This window comes from Dysidea avara, chromosome 4 (genome assembly GCF_963678975.1).
Source record: "Dysidea avara chromosome 4, odDysAvar1.4, whole genome shotgun sequence".
NCBI lineage: Eukaryota > Metazoa > Porifera > Demospongiae > Dictyoceratida > Dysideidae > Dysidea > Dysidea avara.
The window spans coordinates 41254290-41273567 of NC_089275.1; the positions used below are offsets into that span (position 1 = coordinate 41254290).

General features: G+C 37.6%; 3 protein-coding genes across 4 annotated transcripts in view; 2 read left to right on the plus strand and 1 right to left on the minus strand.

The window, feature by feature from the left end:
* The window catches only part of LOC136252145 (ubiquitin-like modifier-activating enzyme 1), a 571137-nt gene extending 568622 nt beyond the window's left edge, over nt 1–2515 (minus strand). The window contains exons 1-5 of one of the 2 annotated variants that reach the window (XM_066044535.1): nt 2195–2515; nt 2032–2084; nt 1523–1608; nt 557–639; nt 189–323 (exon numbers count right to left, since the gene is read on the minus strand). In XM_066044535.1, the coding sequence (XP_065900607.1) occupies nt 189–323; nt 557–639; nt 1523–1608; nt 2032–2084; nt 2195–2260 (423 nt within the window). In that variant the 5' untranslated portion in view covers nt 2261–2515. The remainder of the gene's footprint in view (nt 1–188; nt 324–556; nt 640–1522; nt 1609–2031; nt 2085–2194) is intronic. The other variant, XM_066044536.1, reaches the window with a different exon arrangement.
* Nucleotides 2516–2537: 22 nt separating this feature from the next.
* Nucleotides 2538–6906, plus strand: LOC136252149 (alkaline serine exoprotease A-like). Its single transcript, XM_066044542.1, has 3 exons — nt 2538–2978; nt 4043–5009; nt 5937–6906. Exons 1-3 carry the CDS (start codon nt 2613–2615, stop codon nt 6776–6778), a joined length of 2175 nt encoding a protein of 724 aa, XP_065900614.1. The 5' UTR covers nt 2538–2612; the 3' UTR covers nt 6779–6906.
* An 8062-nt stretch (nt 6907–14968) lies between these two features.
* Nucleotides 14969–17661, plus strand: LOC136252163 (uncharacterized). The gene is made up of 3 exons (XM_066044549.1): nt 14969–15373; nt 15529–16495; nt 16684–17661. The coding sequence occupies exons 1-3, from the start codon at nt 14972–14974 to the stop codon at nt 17523–17525; spliced, it is 2211 nt and encodes a 736-aa protein (XP_065900621.1). The 5' UTR covers nt 14969–14971; the 3' UTR covers nt 17526–17661.
* Nucleotides 17662–19278: the final 1617 nt, after the last annotated feature.

Here is a 19278-nt window from a genome sequence, read left to right on the forward strand (position 1 = left end):
GAAAAGGGAAAGGTATATAGAAGATGACTGCATTTCATGTGTGTACCTTTTACTGTAAAGTTGGAGAGCAATACAAGTACTACAATGCATGCTACGTTATGTCATAAGTACAAACTTGCATATACGACCATGCCCATGTGAGAACAACTAGTACACAAAACACTGCACTGAACTTTAATACTACACACCTGAAATTGTACGACAAAATCTTCAGTTAAAGGGGAAGTGTTGACAGTGACGGGCACATAACTGTTCAGCTCTGACAAGCGAGCAACACATGCTTCAGCTCTGTTCTTCCCAACATCCTCTTGAGTCAAGAAGAACTAGCAAATAATCAACACAATGATTAATGAAACTTGAATACATATCATATACAGCAAAACTTCCCACAGCATACCCATCCTGTATATATCGAATGTCTGATCAGATACACCAAAACATTATCAAGACAACAAATGTTAGGTGGTGCTAGTTAAAGGTTGACTACAACTACACAACGGGTAATCACATCTGGTACAACAATCACTAAGCTTTCTGACAACATACATGTGCATACCTGAGAAGACAGCTCAGCCAGCTGGGCTGGTTCAGTATCATGAAGTGTGACAGACTTCACACCTCCCAGTATGACGTTCTTAGCTAACAAACACACATGTGTAACATAGTCATCAAACTGGAAACCATTACACTCCACATAGGTATTTCAGACATACTGTACACACACAAGTTGAAATAAGAGTGCTTGTGCCTTAGCAACCAGAGAAAATCTCAACCAAAGTAAACTACATAACTCGCAAACCTTTGAGCATTATTTTCTAAACTACTGGGATATTTAACCCTTTATAACCGAATGGCTAATATATTGCCAAAAAACGCATGTTACGGGTGACCTTTATAAATGGATCCATAACTCTAAGGGCTACGAAGTTGAAATAATCACCAATTTGTTGAGTAGGCCCAGGCGTTTCTAATAAAGTTTAACGCGAAGCGATAAGAACGAGTATGGGGAACTATCAACACTTATAAACACACAAAAATGCATCAAAAACAATTGTACCTGTTTAAATTTCGATAACTTTCGCTCTGAGCATCATGGTGCATTCTACTAAGAATAAAAATGTTCCTCACGTGATAAGGATTCTAAAAATATACAGTACGATGCAACCTGGGGTTATAACAAGATGGCGGTGCCCATCTTTCGCTGCTATGGTGAAGAATAACAATGCACCTTTCTTCACTTCAAAGTGCGTGAGTTATGTGTTTTCCTGTAAGGTTTTTAGATGTTTGGGTAGAAGGGAAAGAGGGCTTTCATATGGTATATAGCGCTCCGTGTTAATTAATGGGTGGGGTCCTCACGTATTGCGCAAAGATCACATAAGCCATAAAATATCATTTCCTGAGGTTTTACAAAATAACTTCGGTAAGAAAGGGTTAAACGGGGACAATTGATGGAAGCATGAGTACTATAGCAAGATTCCTTTTAAACTGGATCTTTGTTGTGTACTTGTTTTAAGATACTTACCAATTTCCACCCCCAATCCTTTCATGCCAGATATAAGCACATTGGATCGGCCCATCTTGCGCATGGCATCATGTCCCAGCACATAGCTAGCAACAACACACACATAAATCACTCAACATTACAAACAACACATACATAGCAACCACAAGCCAGGCCTACACTTTTGAGTGGGAAGACTGACCTTACAAAATGGCTTCCTTTATACTACACAATAGGAAAGGGCTAAAACTACAAAATCCATGAAAAATAACAAGCTAGAATAGAAGTTGCAAAGGAATGCCAAAAAGGGCCACAAAAGGATGGTGCCATTGTCTGGCACCTCCAGTGATTCTACAAAAATGCAAGCAGTTGGTTAAATTTGATGCTTTGTAGCTGAAAGTATATTGTAGTGCTAAAATCACAATATTAGTTAGCCTTGGCTACAGACTACATTAACCGTACTTAATTGGTGGTGCTCATTAAATGGGATACGGCACGTATTTAACAACTTTTTAACGCACACCACTTACAGTTGTCTGGAGTAAAGCCCTTCATCGATTTCCTGTGCTTCACTCATACTCATCTACGATTACAAACACACCGACTATCAACGAGCAGTGAACGGAGAAAATCCCTCGATATACCAGGAATCGGATTACGTCGATCAAATTCCTTATACGGAAGTCGACTCACCTCAGGTTCCGCACTGTTTTCGTGAATTTTTCTTCGCTTTGCTGGCCTCTCTGATTCAACAGACATAGAGCAACAATTAAACCGACCACAGCTGCCCTTCTAATTGTTACCAATACTGTAAAAATACAATTTTTGAGCTGTTGAAATGGCTTGTTCTCAACAAAAACCAATTTCCACCAACTCTGACAGTTACATTAAAAGGAACTAGACCAGTCTCAGCAAGCTACAAGCCTTTCACTGTGACTACAGCTGCTGAAATATTTTGCAGGATGCGCACTTTTTAGAAAGCTAAACGTGCCAACGGTTTTTTCAGATCGTGTGATCAAAACCAAAAAAGTGACGTCACGATGAAGTGCAGTTATAAAAGAACCTTTGTAATTCAAAAATTACAGAAACTGTGTTGAACGGGAGCAGCGAAATGAAGATGGTTCCAGAGAATTGTGCGGTTTTACTGTTTTCTGTGTGCTTTGTAGCGACATTAGTCGTAGCTCAAAGGACACCACCTCCTCGCGTTGAAAACCCCCCCAAACTTGATCTGGTAGATAACACACCAGGACTTGCTCCCTTGTTTCGGAGTTCAGATCCAAGTGTTAGAAGAAATGGTAGCTTTATCATTAAACTGAAGAAGACCACTGAGTTTGATGATTACAGTACATTGCTGGGGAAGTTAAATGATCAAAACAAGAATGCTCCTTCAGGTGCTGTACCAGTACAAGGATTGAGTGGATACTCTACAGTAGGACTGGGAGTGATGGCTGAGTTAAACGATGATGCTCTCAAAGTGGTAAGTGAAGTATCAGTAGGAAAATAATACCTGTACAGCTTTGTCTCTCATGGCCAGGTGTGTCATGTGGTTTTCTTTTGTGTTTGGGTGGGGAAAAAGTGGCCTGGTACACTTAAGATAGAATTTCTGTGTAGCTTTCCAGCTGGAATATGATTGATGAAGCCATTTTCTTCTTTTTACACTTTCAGTGTAGTGTGAATTGTATGTTACTCAGTAGTGAATGGCTTTGCCAATGGGCACAAATTTGCATGTTGATTGACTGTTTACCTGTGCGTAGATATAGCTATAATCTTGTTCTGTTGTTACTGGAGAGATAATCATACAGTACGGTAGTAGGGATCATGAGAAGGGTCAAAAATATCCGTCTCAATTTCCCTTCATGACAGCTTGGCGGCATTGATGAGGCACAGCCAAGCCCAAAAATATCCTCACAACAATTCCAACCCTTCCAAGACTTTTAAATTTTCTATTTAACAGAATTTTTTGCTGAGTGACATCATTGATGCCTCCAACCAAGCATAACTCAACAATGGATAAGGCTACGGGATTGATCTCTTCAGTGTTTGATGTCGCTTCATCCCGAGATGTGCCTTTTCACCAACTACAGTACATACAATATACGCATCACGGACTTGCCTTTGTGTTTCAGTCAGTTAGTTTGCTGACAACACAAGGCTGTTTGTAATGCTGTATAATGAGCTGAACATACCTGAAAGTGAGGTGCAATGGCCACTTCACTTTCGAGTCAGTGATAGTTGGGATATGCGTTCAGACAAAAACATTAACTCTGGCACCATCCTTTCTTTTGATGCAGTATGTGTGGGTTCACCAGTCCTATCAATGTTACGAAAAAAGTAGACAAACAAGTATAGAAATTAGGAATTTGAAGTTTGATTAGGGATCATTAATAAAACATAGGGAAACATCTACACCTGCAGATATACTGGTGGACATTTAATTCCTGGGCATAGACTGAAGTAGGGATTAAATGGTTTGTTTAGAATACTGTACCTAGAAAATGACTATGCTTTAGTGCTTTATCATTAATAAATGCATCTATGTAGGTACGTGAAGACAAGTCAGTAGACTTTGTGGAAGAAGATCAAATAGTTGGTATCACTGCTGAACCCTGGCATCGTGATCGTGTTGATCAGAGGAGATTACCCTTCAACAATAAGGCCTATTGTCCACCTAATGATGGAGAGAATGTTGACATATATATTTTGGACACTGGTATAAATTATTGTCACAAAGATTTCTGTAAAAACAGAGCACGATATGCTGGCTATAGTCCTATTATAGCAGCCAGCAATTCAAGAGGAGCTGATTGTAATGGTCATGGTACTCATGCAGCAGCCCTAGCAGTTGGTGGTATCCATGGTATAGCAAGGAAGGCTAGAGTGTACTCTCTGCCAGTATTGACTTGTCTTGGTCGAGGTTCCTTCACAAACATCATATTGGCTTTAAACCATGTAGTGATGAGAGCTAACTCAGAACCAGATAGGAGAGTAATAGTATCAATGAGTTTAATTGGTCCACCAAGTTTAGCCGTTAATGATGCTATTAAAACAGTCACTCAAGGAGGAATTGTTGTTGTAACTGCTGCTGGTAACTTTCTTACTGATGCTTGTCGATATACTCCATCCTCATCACCAGATGCTATTACAGTTGGAGGAACTGCTAGAAATGATCTTCTTTATGCAACAACATTTGCTGGCAGTAACTGGGGTCGTTGTGTTGATATATTTGCACCAGGACAAGATATCACTAGTGCTGACTTTAGAGGGTGTACAGCAGATACAGAGTGTAAAGAAATGTGTGACAGAGAGAGTGTTATGAGTGGGACATCAATGGCTACTCCCATAGTGGCAGGAGCTGCAGCACTTTTACTCAGTGCCGACATGTCATTGACTCCTGTAGAAGTCAAGCAGAAGTTGATTGATCAATCTACTAAAAATAAGATTGATATGAGAGACATAACACCATCATCAAGGAGAATTACACCTAACAAATTGGTATACGTTGGAAAAAGTGAGTACACTCAGTGATTCACTAGTGTCCATAAATTTTATGTAATGGTATAATGAAGTATAGCAGTATTAGCAGGTTACATACTTTATGAAGTTATGCCATAAGTCAAAATTTCAGCCAGAAACAATTTCTACTGATTGACTGGCCAACTAATTACATAACTGACTGATGTCTTACCATAACTTAACAATGGCTAAAGCTACAGGTTTATTTTTGTTTCTCCTTTTATTTTTTTTGTACTGTTAGACATTGTTTCAGCTCAACTCGTGTACATCATGAACTTACCTTTATGTCCCTTGGTTTCAGCTTGAAGGTTGAGTTACAGACAGTGCATCTATCATGTACCTATCATGTAAAAATAAACAGAGTGTCATCTGTAATTTTGTACCATGCCTCCAATAATTGAAGGAAAGCTGATCAATTTTAAACTAGCTTAATGTGTTCTCCTTGTAACAAACATAACTTAGTTAAAAACTTTATAATATGCCTACTATAGCAGTGTTATGGAAGTTCACTGATGTATCATCTAAGTTACAAGGGAAAATGTGGTTTAGTTCCATAATGTACCAAAGCAGTTATTTTCATCAAAAACGTATTTCCTTTCCTACAATATTCTACAGGTAAGGCTGAAACTTCATTGGTTTTCCCAATAGAAAATGAAATATATTTGAGAAAAGCAAACTGGTTGGGTTTTCATGGGTGACATATAGCAAGAAAGTGTGGTGGGAGGAGGATTGGTGTTTTTTGCAAAAGTGAACCATGCAATAGACTACTTCTTTTACAAGAAAAAAAAATTGTTAATAATTGGCTATGACAATTTGTTATCAATGAATTACATACGTAATTGCCATTTATCTTGTATGTACTGTACATATATATTTTAATATGCCAGACCTAATATGCCATATGTATTGTTTACTGCTACAGAACGACGTTGTCCTCCTATGCCATGTCCACCATCACCACCTCCACTATGTGGCAGACCATGGGATCATCCTCCTACTGTGCTTTACCCAGCAGTTAGACAAAGTAGATTAACAAGAAATATCAGGAATCGGGCACGTAGTAATTTGGTACCTTCCTATATTTCACCTTATGTGAAAGGAGATGAGACACACTTCGCAATAATTTATAAACAAGTTGATAATGTCACAGATTATCAGGTCGTGTTTGATATTGATACAGCTACTGCAGAATCCACAGTGAAGGATATGGCTGCTAAAAAAAATTATGTTGTGTGTGCTACATCATACTATGTCGGTGACACTCTTTATCACATCATTGTGTTTAGTAAGATGAGGGGTGGTGCTGACGTGCAAGTATACTTTGAACAAAATGGTCGTAGGAATTCAAGAAGCAATTCATCTGCTTATTCTGATGGATTAAGTCTAGCCTACAGAACAATTACCATAGATGCTAAAGGTAGAAGACGTTTTACAACACTTTACAGAAGAAATAATGACATACAAACAGTGGAGTTTGATGATCTAGGTTTTAGAGGGTTACGAAGAATGATTAACCAGCAGAAAAAGAATGGTTTTCAGTTGGTGCATATTAGCTCATTTACAGTTAAGAGCAGAACTAGATACAGCGCAATATTTACAAATGAGAAGATCGGAGATTGTGAGTATGTCTTCTTTCACTCATACCAAGAAAAAGACATTGTAGATATTGCTGAAAGTCATCAACAAGATGGATTCCGTATGACTGCTGTAGCCGTACACTCCCAATCATCAGTACCATTGTTCATGGCTGTTTTTAGAAAATAGTATTATTATATACATGTTTATCTATTGACAATTTTAACCTCTATATATATATATATATATATATATATATATTTGCATTGTTATGTATATTTACATGATGTATCACTGTACTGTATGTTAATACCAAATACTTCCACTTTTGCATGCCCAAAGACTTTATGGTTCAGTTAGAGGCATGTAGTATTACATCTTGCAATTGCTGGGACATGCAGATATTCAAAATGGGATATGCATGTCATGAAAGATTTGTGATGTACAATTTCCCAAGTCTTCTACACTACCTATACTATTACAACAACTCTAGCCAATAATTGTGTAACCGGATTTGCAAAATGGCATACAAAATTTGACCCTTTTTTTGAGTTTCATAACTTTATTATCACAAATTATAATTGCCTAGAATTTTCCACAAGTGCAGCATATCTGGCTGCATTTTGAAACTATGAGCAAGTCAATATAAGGAGTCAACTGTTGCGTCATTTCATTTGCTGGCATGTAAAATGTGGAAAAGGTACCTTTTTGCAAATCCAGTCACGTGTGCAAAATTGTTTTAAAATGTGATAAGATCTTACAATTCACAAAACTGGCACTCAGTTGTTTTGGATCAGGATGTTTTGCCAACAGTCTCCAAATAATTCTCTCTAGTTGCAACTACACCACCTTTTCATTGCAACCATAATATTAATATTGATCCATTAGAATGAACAGAAACTGTGTCAATATTTTCCATATGATTGCAATTTGATACCTTGGTGCAACATACAAAATTAATTTCAACACATTTTTCTCAAGACGCACCAGACTGTGTAGCAACAACAACTCACTTTTATGAGTACCAAGGTAAACACATTAATAGCTAGTGTTGTGATTAGTACAGCAATCTGTGGTGGTTTTTGCCTTCGTTCAGTCTCAGGATGATGAGCTTTATGATTGTTTGTATGCAGCCTAGAACTATTTATAAGGTCATCAACACCTTATAGCTCAGGATGTTTACATCAATAGCTACAGTAAAATGTCCCTGATCAGGTCACCTTCCTAGCCATGGTAAAATTCTCCAAAGTGTCATTTGTGTACGAAGTTACTTAGCAGAATTTCAGTTGCCTTGAGATGGCATACCACATTATAAAAGTAGTATAAATTATAAATATTGGTAAGCCATGAGTTGGTCTTGGTGGCTTTGTTAGTTTGATAGCTAACACACATAAAATACTTTTCTGGTGGTGGATAGCGTAATACAGGCTTACGTTCCTAGGAATATGACCTATACTGACCTAGATGAATATATACCACTTCCTGGATGTGCTGCATGGTCAACAAAGTTTCAGCATGTTCACCATTAAATTTTTCGCTTTGCCACTCTACTAAATATATGAGGATCAGGAAATTTTGGTCTAAATTAGGTCACAGCTTTATTGTAACAAGTAGTTTTCATGTTGACTTAATCTAATATCATGAAGCAAGTTCTGTCTTACAAAAAGCCGTACTGCATGCCGTATAGCTACATAAGTGCAAAAGAATTAGGTAAGCAAAGTTAATTCTTTGACTCCCATTCCTAAATCCACATCTGTAAGCAAAATCTGTCCACTTGATATATTATACACAAATAACCTTGTGTGGGAGGATCAAAGCAAAAATGGTTCTATAAAATCCGTACAGAAGGTTCTATATTGGGCAATTATGGAACACTTTGATGATATAGCTAGCTATGTATACACAAATTCACTATAGCTAGTTAGCAGTAATATATTAAAGTCAGCATTTTTATAATTATAAGTATGATTTTTTACAGAATATCACACCTTTCTGAAATTATTTCATTTATACTTTGCAGCCAATGTCTTTTGTAGAGTATGTCAAGTTTTACTGCAGTAATTGAGCTGATCACAGCCTGCGTGCCGTGCATGGAGCCACATACCCTAAGCCAACATATGCAAACCAGGTGAACAGCATCAATTGTAATGGTCATAAAACTGTGGTTAAAACTGCAAGAATAATTTATACTGTCACTCTTGTATATTAAGCGTGCACAAGCATAAGATTGGTTACTCTTATCATATTGACGTAACTAGTATTATACTCTTACAATGAATATTGAGGCGGCTATAACCTTGGCTTTTTCACCTTCAATAACATTTTTGTCTCTTCCAAGAATTTTGCCTCATTATCTTTGTTGTATGTCTTGGCCGGGCAGGGTTCCATGATGCTTCTCCCTGTAAGCATGCTGAAGGTGATTCAAAGTGTGTACAGTAAACATAGCCCTGTCACAATTTTTGTTTTCGTTTTCTTCACACTGTAATGTTTTCTGTAGTATACTGAGAAGAAGGTACATATTCACTAATTTTATTTTACTATAGTATGTTCACGTTGAGCTGAATCCTGAAAAACAGCTAAAAATTAAAAGTGGATTTTTTCTCAATAGAGTTAACATTTCAGCCAACCAGATGATTATTGGTAACAGCAAAAGTGTCAACAACAGACACAAACGGTTTGGCTCTATTACAGGTTCGGGAAAGGGCTGTAATGGACACTGTATTTATATGGCTTCCCATAGGAAATGTGTTGCAAAAATTATGATTGGCTGTAAATATTATGTCAAACATTTGAGCAACAAGATTTTGAAATATTTTTAGCAGGTACAAATGATCCAAATTTCAAGATCGTGTGTAATTGCATCCATGAGTTATTAAATGTTTTTGAGGATTCAGCTCAATGTGAACATACTATAGCTATAGGATAGCTCCTATGTAGTGTACTGAGTTTCAAGCCCCCACCACTAGTAAAGTGGCTGGTGCCTAAACTACACCACTTGGACATCTTTCCATGATACAAATGCCATCCCAAACCAACTAAAACAGTGCTGATGTAAAGCTAAAGAATAATTCCTGATCAAACAGTTGATGTTTTTCTCTTTTGGCTATCAACTTTAAACAGGCTGTAGGACCAGGTGTCCTAAAGACCTTCAGCACTTGTGCTGTAAAGCCCTAATAAATAAACTAATATTCATTAATTTTGGTTCCACATGGGGTACTTTGAGATAATAAGTTACTCTCTAGAGTTCCTATGGATACTAATACATGAAATTGACAAGGAAAAAACATCCTGACACCTGGTAGACTCCTGTAAGCGTCCAAACGTTAATCGGATGGCTGCAGGTTCGAGGCAACCCAGGTCCAGTCATGAATTTTTTTCTCCTCTCTCCACCTTTTCCGGCAAACACACTTTCTGTAACAACTTTAAAACAGGCTGTAAGACCAGGTGTCCTTCAGACCTTCAGCACTTGTGCTGTAAAGCCTTAATAAATAAAACCCTAAAACTGTGGTGGATGCTAATCTCTTTTATAAAATTACTGTATAAAAAGTTGTTGGTTATTAAAGAAGCCCTAGAGCATCATTTTCATGCATACAAAGCAACCTTCTATCTGTTTATTTGAAGTAAGGTCCAGAAAGTTAGACAACCTGAACAGACAGGATTCATCGAACAGAGGTTATTTAATATGTACTGTCACACATGCTTGCAAGAGAAACCTCTTTTTCTTGCAAGATTCTTGTTCTTGCAAACAATACAAGAGTTCTTGTAAGATTCTTGCATGGAAAATCTTTCTTGCAAGTGATTTCTCCCTTATAGTTCTATGACTGATACCCGAGTCTCATTGTTAGAAGCTCATGATAGTAAACCAAATATACTTTCATGGTTCATATCTTTTTCTAGTTCATTTGGAAGGTAATATAGAGTTGAGCATGCATGCTTTCCATCTGTCAGCTGAAACTGAATCAAAGTTTATCCATGGCCTCATTGATGAATGTCTATAAAGATCAAGACTTAGATGAATCACTCAACCCACACAAATAGACCAGTGTTTCTGGCTCTGATAATATGACTTGTATGAACGCATAAAACCTAGTTGCTATATACAGAGTGTGTGTTGCTTGTGTGTTGACACCAGGGTATAACATGCAGGTTCACATAATCCCATTTACATAATTTGTATTGTTAATGTAGGATTTACAGTTAGTTTTGTAGTTTACAGTGGTGTTTGAGTATGAACAGACGAGCTCTCTGATGAGGTTGCAAGACAAGAGTGATGGGTCATTTGCATTTCTAATTGACTCTGTATACTCCACATAAAGTGGGATGCACGCTATAAGGCAGTTATAGTTCCAAAACTGACACACAATTGAATGTCCCTGTAAGTCAGGTCTTGTGGTCTGACACTTCTCTGCAACAACTTGTTATACCTCTTTTAATTTAGTACAGTATATGGTCACATCATTATAACACTAAAATAGGTAGATGATCTAAATGGCTGTATACAAGTACTTGATGGAGTCATAATTGGCTGCCATTACATAACTCCAGACTACAAAACTGCTTTCCATCTTCTTCATCTAATATTTGATCACACGATATAAAATTAAGATTTTCTTTTGGTGTGATTTTGTTAAGTGAGCCATATGTTGGAAGTGTTTTTTACCTTCCTGAATAGATGCCTGTTTGCTGGTTCTCTCTGCTACAAGTGAACGTTGCTGTTCTGTTTCTTAAAGTTTATTGTGACAGTGGACTTAATTTTTCTTATTTGTTTCTTCTGTTCCTTTCTTCCAGGCTTTACTTTTCAGAGCACTGCATGTGACACAACTGAGTCTGTTGGACTTAATTGTTTTGGTGCATTGACTATAATACAAAGTCAATAGCCTCCTTGTGTTAGCTTGACCGCAATAGAGTAATAAATTATGAATACAAAGATGTATGTTTTTTTTTTTTAATTTTTAAAATTAAAAAAAAAAATTTTTAATTGGCATGACAGCATTCAGGTCACACAAGACATGTCACTTAGCTAGTATATCCCTGTGTGGTCTTTGAAGCACCTGTGTGGTTTATTTACTGCTGCAGTAATCAATCACATGCCTACATCCTCTTTATATTTTTGTATTATCTCTGCCTGTTAGCACTCCTTGTTTGGTCAGCTTTTTGTTATATAAAATCTGCACATGCACAGACTGATACAAAGCCATAGAAACCATTTAAACTTTGAAGCACTACTTAACAACTGGCTGGTACAACTGCAGCTACTATTACCTTGTATGGACATTTTTGCAATTTTGAAGCCTTTGAAGAATAATATTTCCTGACCTTGATTATGATTTCTAGTGTAAACATTGAAGCTTGAATATCATGTGTTATTTTCACATGTCCTAAACATGTTTGAGGAGTCTTAAAATACAAGTCAATTTCTGTGTAAAACCATCAAGACAGAATGGCCGATTGGTCTAAGGTGTTGGTTTTAGGCACCAGTCACTTTGGTGGCATAGGTTTGAATCCCTCCTGTCATTTTATTTTGTTTCTCTTACAGGGAATCAAATGTACACTTTTGATAGATAAGGCAACAGTTAATTATTTTCCACTTAGTAAAATCACTAGTGTGTTTGGCTTATGGATGTAGAGTATTAAAAAGTTGAACACTCATTTGTCTTTTTGTTTTTTTATGTTAATCATTAGTCTGAAATAATTGTTCTTTGCCTTGCATGGTATGTGTGTGTGTGTGTGCGTGTGTGTGTGTGCGTGCGTGCGCGTGTGTGTGTGTGTGTGTGTGTGTGTGTGTGTGTGTGTGTGTGTGTATTGTGTGCATGCGTGCATTTACATAATAATTATTATACTATGCATACATTATTATAGTTGTGTATAATAATTACCATATGTTTTGTGTCAGTATGTTTGTGTAATGTGCTTGTGCAATTATGTGCTATGCTTGTCACATGGGTGAGTGACTTTTAATGCAACCCACAGTGCTGTGGATCACTCAATAACAGTAGTTTCTATGCTTGCATTAAGTACATCCCATATGCTGCAGTGAAGTCATGTTAGTTTACCTTTTCTTGGTGACACCATGTCGGTGTAAGTTGAGGTAATAATATAGTAGCTGGATGCTATGGTGATGTGTGACATGAATGGTTATATGGTCTTGGTTGATTACTGATGTCATCCCTTTGAACTAGTAGGAGGTTAATTCCTCTTTCTGAATGTGATTCTGTGGATGAGATTATTAACCCATGCCACTGAGGTGTAAGGAAAAACTAGGAATTTTACAAGCTAGTAGTGACCATTACAATATCAAGTGCTTAAACAAGGAAGATCATCACCAAAATACAAATTCAGTTGTGACCGGATCTGTGGAAAGGGGTCTTATAGCCTTTCCAATTGCATGTACTTGGCAATCCATAACTTGAGTCGTACCAGCCTGAAATTTGGTCACCTTACACTCCTAACATAGCACTATTCCTGGATGTAATTATAATGGATTAAAAACATAGGATGAGTTATGACTCGTCAAACTTGGAAATTTGGAAAGGCTATAAGACCCCTTTTTACAGATCCGTTCACATTTAATTCTAATCTTACTTAGCCCATATAATTAACAACAAACCAGAGTAGGGATTATACTATGTATTTCAAGTGATGATTTCCTTTGTTAGCACTTTCTATTGTAGCAAAAAAAAGTTTGGGACAGAAACGAGGACAAAGTACGTGAGTCCATAATGTGTGCACTGTATGAACTGAATGGTGCCCATGGGACATCTAACATGGAAAATGAAAAAAAAAAATCAAGCCCATAGCCTTAATGTTTTCATTAAGTTTACACTTGTGTGAAGGACATCAGTTAGCTAGTCATGCTGTCAGTCAGTCTGTACTGAGAAGCTTATACATGTACTAAATGCTGCAGCAACTCATTGGAGGTACTTTGAGTTGCATTGAAGACACTCTAGTGGACTTCATTAACAATATCTAACCAATATTCCAAGGAATAGTTAAAGTATTGTGAAGCTGTTTATGCATATGGTCATGGGAAGGACATGGTGGTCTAGTTCTACCATACTGTATTGTCTATTATTATAGTCTGGAAACTTTCAGTGGGAAATGACTCATAGACTGAAAAAATTAATTATCAGCAGATCACAAAGTGATTCAACTCAATTTTGATAACAAACTGATGTCAATCCAACCCTTTATCATATCCTTCCTTATTTGGTAACCAAATATACCATTGACAGTGATTTTTTTGTTTCAGTGTTTGGGATCTGCAGTGTGTCTGTGTGTGTGTACATAATATTATGTACGTACACACGTACTTCAACCAAGGACACTCAAAAGTGCTTCATCTAAAATCAAAATATACTCTGCTTTTGCTTGTTTGACTTTTATTTGTGGAACAGAGTATGTGACTGAATTTTGGAAAATCACTCATATGGGTGCATTTGGCACCTAAAATATTTAATCATAAATTAATAAGCTTCTTGGTAAATCCACTTGTAATAATGATTTCAATCAATTTTCAATTCCTCGAATTGCAAGAAAATTTTTGAAATATTTTAAAACTGGGCCCTGCACTAAACAGCAATCATCCTGAACATTGAAATTCATGCGTGATAATATAGGTGATTTCCAAAATTCGGTCGCATATATGTAACATGTGCCACAAAGGTTTGCATGAAATTAATATGCCCAACTTTGGCTTTAAGTAAGCTCGTCTTTGGTTCAACAAGAAAATAATCCACAACCTGACATCTACAGGTGATAGCATTGAATCAAGACTTAACCTAACTGATCAAGTGAGCAACACATGTAGCTACGTACATGCCACTACCCTGCAACATCCTCCTCTGTCAAGAACAAGGTCAAGAACTGCAAATGCAAAGACCACATGGCGCAACCAGTACATACACACCATGACCCTGGCCCATACACAGTAAAATCTCACTTTACTGAACACCAACCTTACAGCAGTCCACAGTGAGCAGCAGGGAATTTTCAGTGATAAGTATATAATATGCTTAACAAGTTCATGTTTTTCTGAGCTGTTGAGGTTCCCACCACTGAACTCAGAACCAGCCTTTAGCATTTTCACTATAGCTAAATCACTAGAATGCAGCTGATAGCTAAATATGTTCTGCAGGATACGCACCCTTATATGAAAATTACATCACATTCAGTTCAAAGTCTGTTGTCCTCGTCCCCAGTCGCCCACGAACTCGATCCAACGCGTGGGTGGCTCGTCAAGATTCAAGGCGGAAGACTCGACTAAAACATGCCAACGTGATGAGCCAAATTGGTGACGTCATGTATTGCTGATATCACTCGCTAGCCGTACTGTATATAAATGTACCTTTGTACAGCGAGAGTGTTAATTATAGTAGCAGTAAAATGAACACAGTACGAGTGAAAAATTGGGCGACTTTGCTACTTTCTATGTGCTGTGTAGCAACATTTGTTGTAGGAAGGACAGCGCCACCTCGGACATCGCCCACTAGGACACCACCTCCTCGTGAAGAACCTCCAACACTTGATCTGGTAGATAGCAGACCAGGATTCAGCCCTTTATATCAGGGCACGAATGAGACCTTGAGACTAAAGGGGAGATATATCATCAAGTTGAAAGAGACCACAGAGATTGATCCACATGATGACCTGGGCAGGCTGCTTGGAAAGTTGAACGATCAAAATATTGGCGTGTCTTCTGATGCTGTACCAGTGCAAGGGTTGAGTAGCTATTCTACAGTAGGATTGGGAGTGATGGCTGACCTGAGTGATGATGCTCTTGATGTGGTAAGACCCTTTGTAGCTTTAGTAGTGTTTAGCTAGCTCGGGCTAGCTAGCTATTGATGTAGAAATCAATTTAGAATTACATTTCATTGCATACACTACTGTGTCAAATAGCTACAGTTTACTGCATGACACCAAAATCTTGTTTGTGTATATAGGTACGACAAGACAAGTCGGTAGACTTTGTCGAGGAGGATCAAGTAGTTAGCATCACTGCTGAACCCTGGCATCGTGATCGTGTGGACCAGAGGACATTACCTTTCAACAATAAATATTGTCCACCTAATGATGGAGAAAATGTCGACATATATATTTTGGACACTGGTATAAATTACTGCCACAAAGATTTCTGTAACAACAGAGCACGATATGCTGGCTATAGTCCCATTATAGTAGCCAGCAATTCAAGAGGAGCTGATTGTAATGGTCATGGTACTCATGCAGCAGCCCTAGCAGTTGGTGGTATCCATGGTATAGCAAGGAAGGCTAGAGTGTACTCTCTGCCAGTATTGACTTGTCTTGGTCGAGGTTCCTTCACAAACATCATATTGGCTTTAAACCATGTAGTGATGAGAGCTAACTCAGAACCAGATAGGAGAGTAATAGTATCGATGAGTTTAATTGGTCCACCAAGTTTATCTGTTAATGATGCTATTAAAACAGTTACACAAGAAGGAATTGTTGTTATAACTGCAGCTGGTAACTTTCTTAAAGATGCTTGTCGATACACTCCATCATCCTCAACGGATGCCATCACAGTTGGAGGAACTGCTAGAAATGACCTCCTTTATTATTCATCACCTACTGCTGGCACTAACTGGGGACGTTGTGTTGACATATTTGCACCAGGACAAGATATCACTAGTGCTGACTTCAGAGGGTGTACAGCAGAGACAGAGTGTAAAGAAATGTGTGACAGAGAGAGCATGATGAGTGGGACATCAATGGCTACTCCCATAGTGGCAGGGGCTGCAGCAATATTGCTAAGTGCTGACATGTCACTGACTCCTGTAGAAGTCAAACAGAAGTTGATTGATCAATCAACTAAAGATACAATTAATATGAGGGACATAACACCATCATCAAGGAGCATTACACCTAACAAATTGGTGTACGTTGGAAAAGGTAAGTACTTAGCATTTCATAGTATGCCGATGGCGAAATAAGTTGTTTTCTCATTGATAAACGTAGTGATATCAGTTCATAACATCCTGATACCATGAAATATCACCGCATTAGTGATTTCAAAGCTGTGATTATAACCAGCATTAATTTTGATTGTCTTATAACATGCTTATCTTTTTCTTTTATAGTACGCTGCCGTGGTTTTGAGACATGTTCACCACCAGAACCTGAGCAGTGTGGCAGACGATGGGATTGTCCTCCAACTGAGCTCTATCCATCAGTTAGACATAACAGACTATCAAGAAATATGTTACGGAGAAGTAAAACCAATTTGGTACCTTCCTTTATTTCACCTTATGTGAAAGGAAATGAGACACACTTTGCAATAATATACAAAAGAGTTGATAATGTCAATGATTATCAGGTCATGTTTGACATTGATACAGCTACTGCAGAATCCACAGTGAAGGATATGGCTGCTAACAATTATCAAGTTGTGTGTGCTACATCATACTATGTCGGTGACACTCTTTATCACATCATTGTGTTTAGTAAGATGAGGGGTGGTGCTGATGTGCAGGTGTTCTTTGATGAAACTGGTAGTAGGAATTCAAGAAACAATGAATCTGCTATTGCTAATGGATTAAGTCTAGCTTATAGGACAATTACCATAAATTCTAGAGGTAGAAGACGTTACACAACACTTTACAGAAGAAATAATGACATACAAACAGTGGAGTTTGACAATCTAGGCTTTAGAGGATTGCGAAGAATGGTTAACCAGCAGAAAAAGAATGGTTTTCAGTTGGTGCATGTTAGCTCAGTTACGGTGAGGAGCAGAACTAGATACAGTGCAATATTTACAAATGAGAAGATCGGAGATTGTGAGTATGTCTTCTACCACTCACTCAATGAGAAAGACATTGCAGGTATTGCTGAAAGTCAAAAGCAAGATGGATTCCATATGACTGCTGTAGCCGTACACTCCCCATCATCATTCCCATTATTCATGGCTGTTTTTAGAAAATAAATCTATAGACTGTTTACGATAAAAGCTCTATTGACAATTTTAACCTATTTATAATACCAAGCCAATGCTATATGCATATAATGCATATGTAACATGTACATAAAAAGATTAGATTTTATGTGTGTATAATTATTATGAATGACTGCATTAATCATAGATTAACGCTAACTTGTTTATGGCTTTAGTAAATCTGCACTCACTCATGAAGTGTTACAGCCATATAATAATATAAATATTGCATGCATAATTGTCATACTTAATACTTTTTTTTGTGTCTTCAAACATTAACTATACAAGATGTTAATAAAGTGTAACTATTGTGATATATCCATTAGATCTATAGTACCTGCTCACATGACTGTTCTGCTGACTACATTTAGCTATTTTTGTTGTAAAATAATTTTCGTATACAAAAATTATATAAAATATTTTATATGAATTGTATATCAAGACACACGGTAGTGTGTCGTGCGGCCCAAGAAGTCGGCGTGCCACCCGTGAGTATATTAACAGGAAGAAAGAAAACGCAATTTTCACACCAATGTAGCTCTGTGATCCCTTATCCGATTGGAACCAAATTTGTTAGAGAGGTGCCGGCCAGCAAGGGGAGTCTACACACCAAATTTGAAGAACATCACTCCAGCCAATTCCGAGATACGAGCGAACAAAATTTCGTTTTAATTTCTTCGTTTTCTTCTTCTTCTATTTCTTCTTCATTTCGCACATTTCGCAAAATCCGCCATAAAACACGAATGCGTGCTCGGATTGGGCTGAAATTTGGCACACTTAAAGGGCTCATTACGGCAGATCTCCGTACCAACGTTGGTAGGAATCCGATGAACATTCACGGAGTTATGACCGATTATTTGCGTAAAATAAGGTCGAAGGTCTGTCACGCCTACAGGGTAAACTCCTTTGAGGAATCAGTTGAAAATTGCTATGTAGATGGAGCAACCATCGTAGGAGTGCCTTTTTGTGGTTTGAAAGGAATCGGGATAAAGACCATGGAGATATGACACAAAACCCGACCTGTGTCAAAATTACTCGATCGATTTTTATGAATAAAAATACTATTAGTTTTCGTGTCTATCAGGCAAACCGCTTAGAGCAATGAGCTGAAAATTAGTGTGTAGCTGGAATAATCATCATAGAAAGTCCTTGCAGTAGTACAGAAGAATCGGATTACAAACCACTGAGTTATGATTCGAAAGGCAACTACTTGTAGCAAATGCGAGATCGAGATACTCTAATAGAACAGTCACCCTAATAGAGCATTCAGCTACGTTTATAACTTACATGTTCTCCATTACAGAATTATATTACATTGCAGGATATTCTGTACGGAATTCAGCTACAAACAGTTAATCTGATAGACAATTCAGCTACATGCAAGTCACCCTGTAGAGAGTTCATCTAGAAACAAGTCACCCTGTATCAGCTAGAAGAAGTCACCTTGTAGAGAGTTCAGCTACAAAGAAACCATCATGTAGAGAGTTCAGCTGCAAACCAATCACAACTCAGCTACAAACAAACATGCCCTGTAAAAAGATCAGCTAGAAGAAGTTACCTTGTAGAGAGTTCAGCTACAAAGAAATCACCATGTAGAGAGTTAAGCTGCAAACAAATCACCCAGTAGAAAGTTCAGCTATGAACAGATCACCCTGTTGAGAGTTCAGTTAGGAAAAAGTAATCCTGTAGAGAGATCAGCTAGAAATATCACCTTGTAGAAAGTTCAGCTACAAACAAATCATCT

Excerpts from the sequence above, each read along its gene's own strand:
- LOC136252149 (XM_066044542.1), top strand. The coding sequence starts at position 2,613 with ATGAAGATGGTTCCAGAGAATTGTGCGGTTTTACTGTTTTCTGTGTGC. Across the intron at positions 2,979-4,042 it reads ACGATGATGCTCTCAAAGTG|GTACGTGAAGACAAGTCAGT; the intron begins GTAAGTGAAGTA and ends GCATCTATGTAG. Across the intron at positions 5,010-5,936 it reads ATTGGTATACGTTGGAAAAA|AACGACGTTGTCCTCCTATG; the intron begins GTGAGTACACTC and ends TTACTGCTACAG.
- LOC136252163 (XM_066044549.1), top strand. The coding sequence starts at position 14,972 with ATGAACACAGTACGAGTGAAAAATTGGGCGACTTTGCTACTTTCTATG. Across the intron at positions 15,374-15,528 it reads GTGATGATGCTCTTGATGTG|GTACGACAAGACAAGTCGGT; the intron begins GTAAGACCCTTT and ends TTGTGTATATAG. Across the intron at positions 16,496-16,683 it reads ATTGGTGTACGTTGGAAAAG|TACGCTGCCGTGGTTTTGAG; the intron begins GTAAGTACTTAG and ends TTTCTTTTATAG.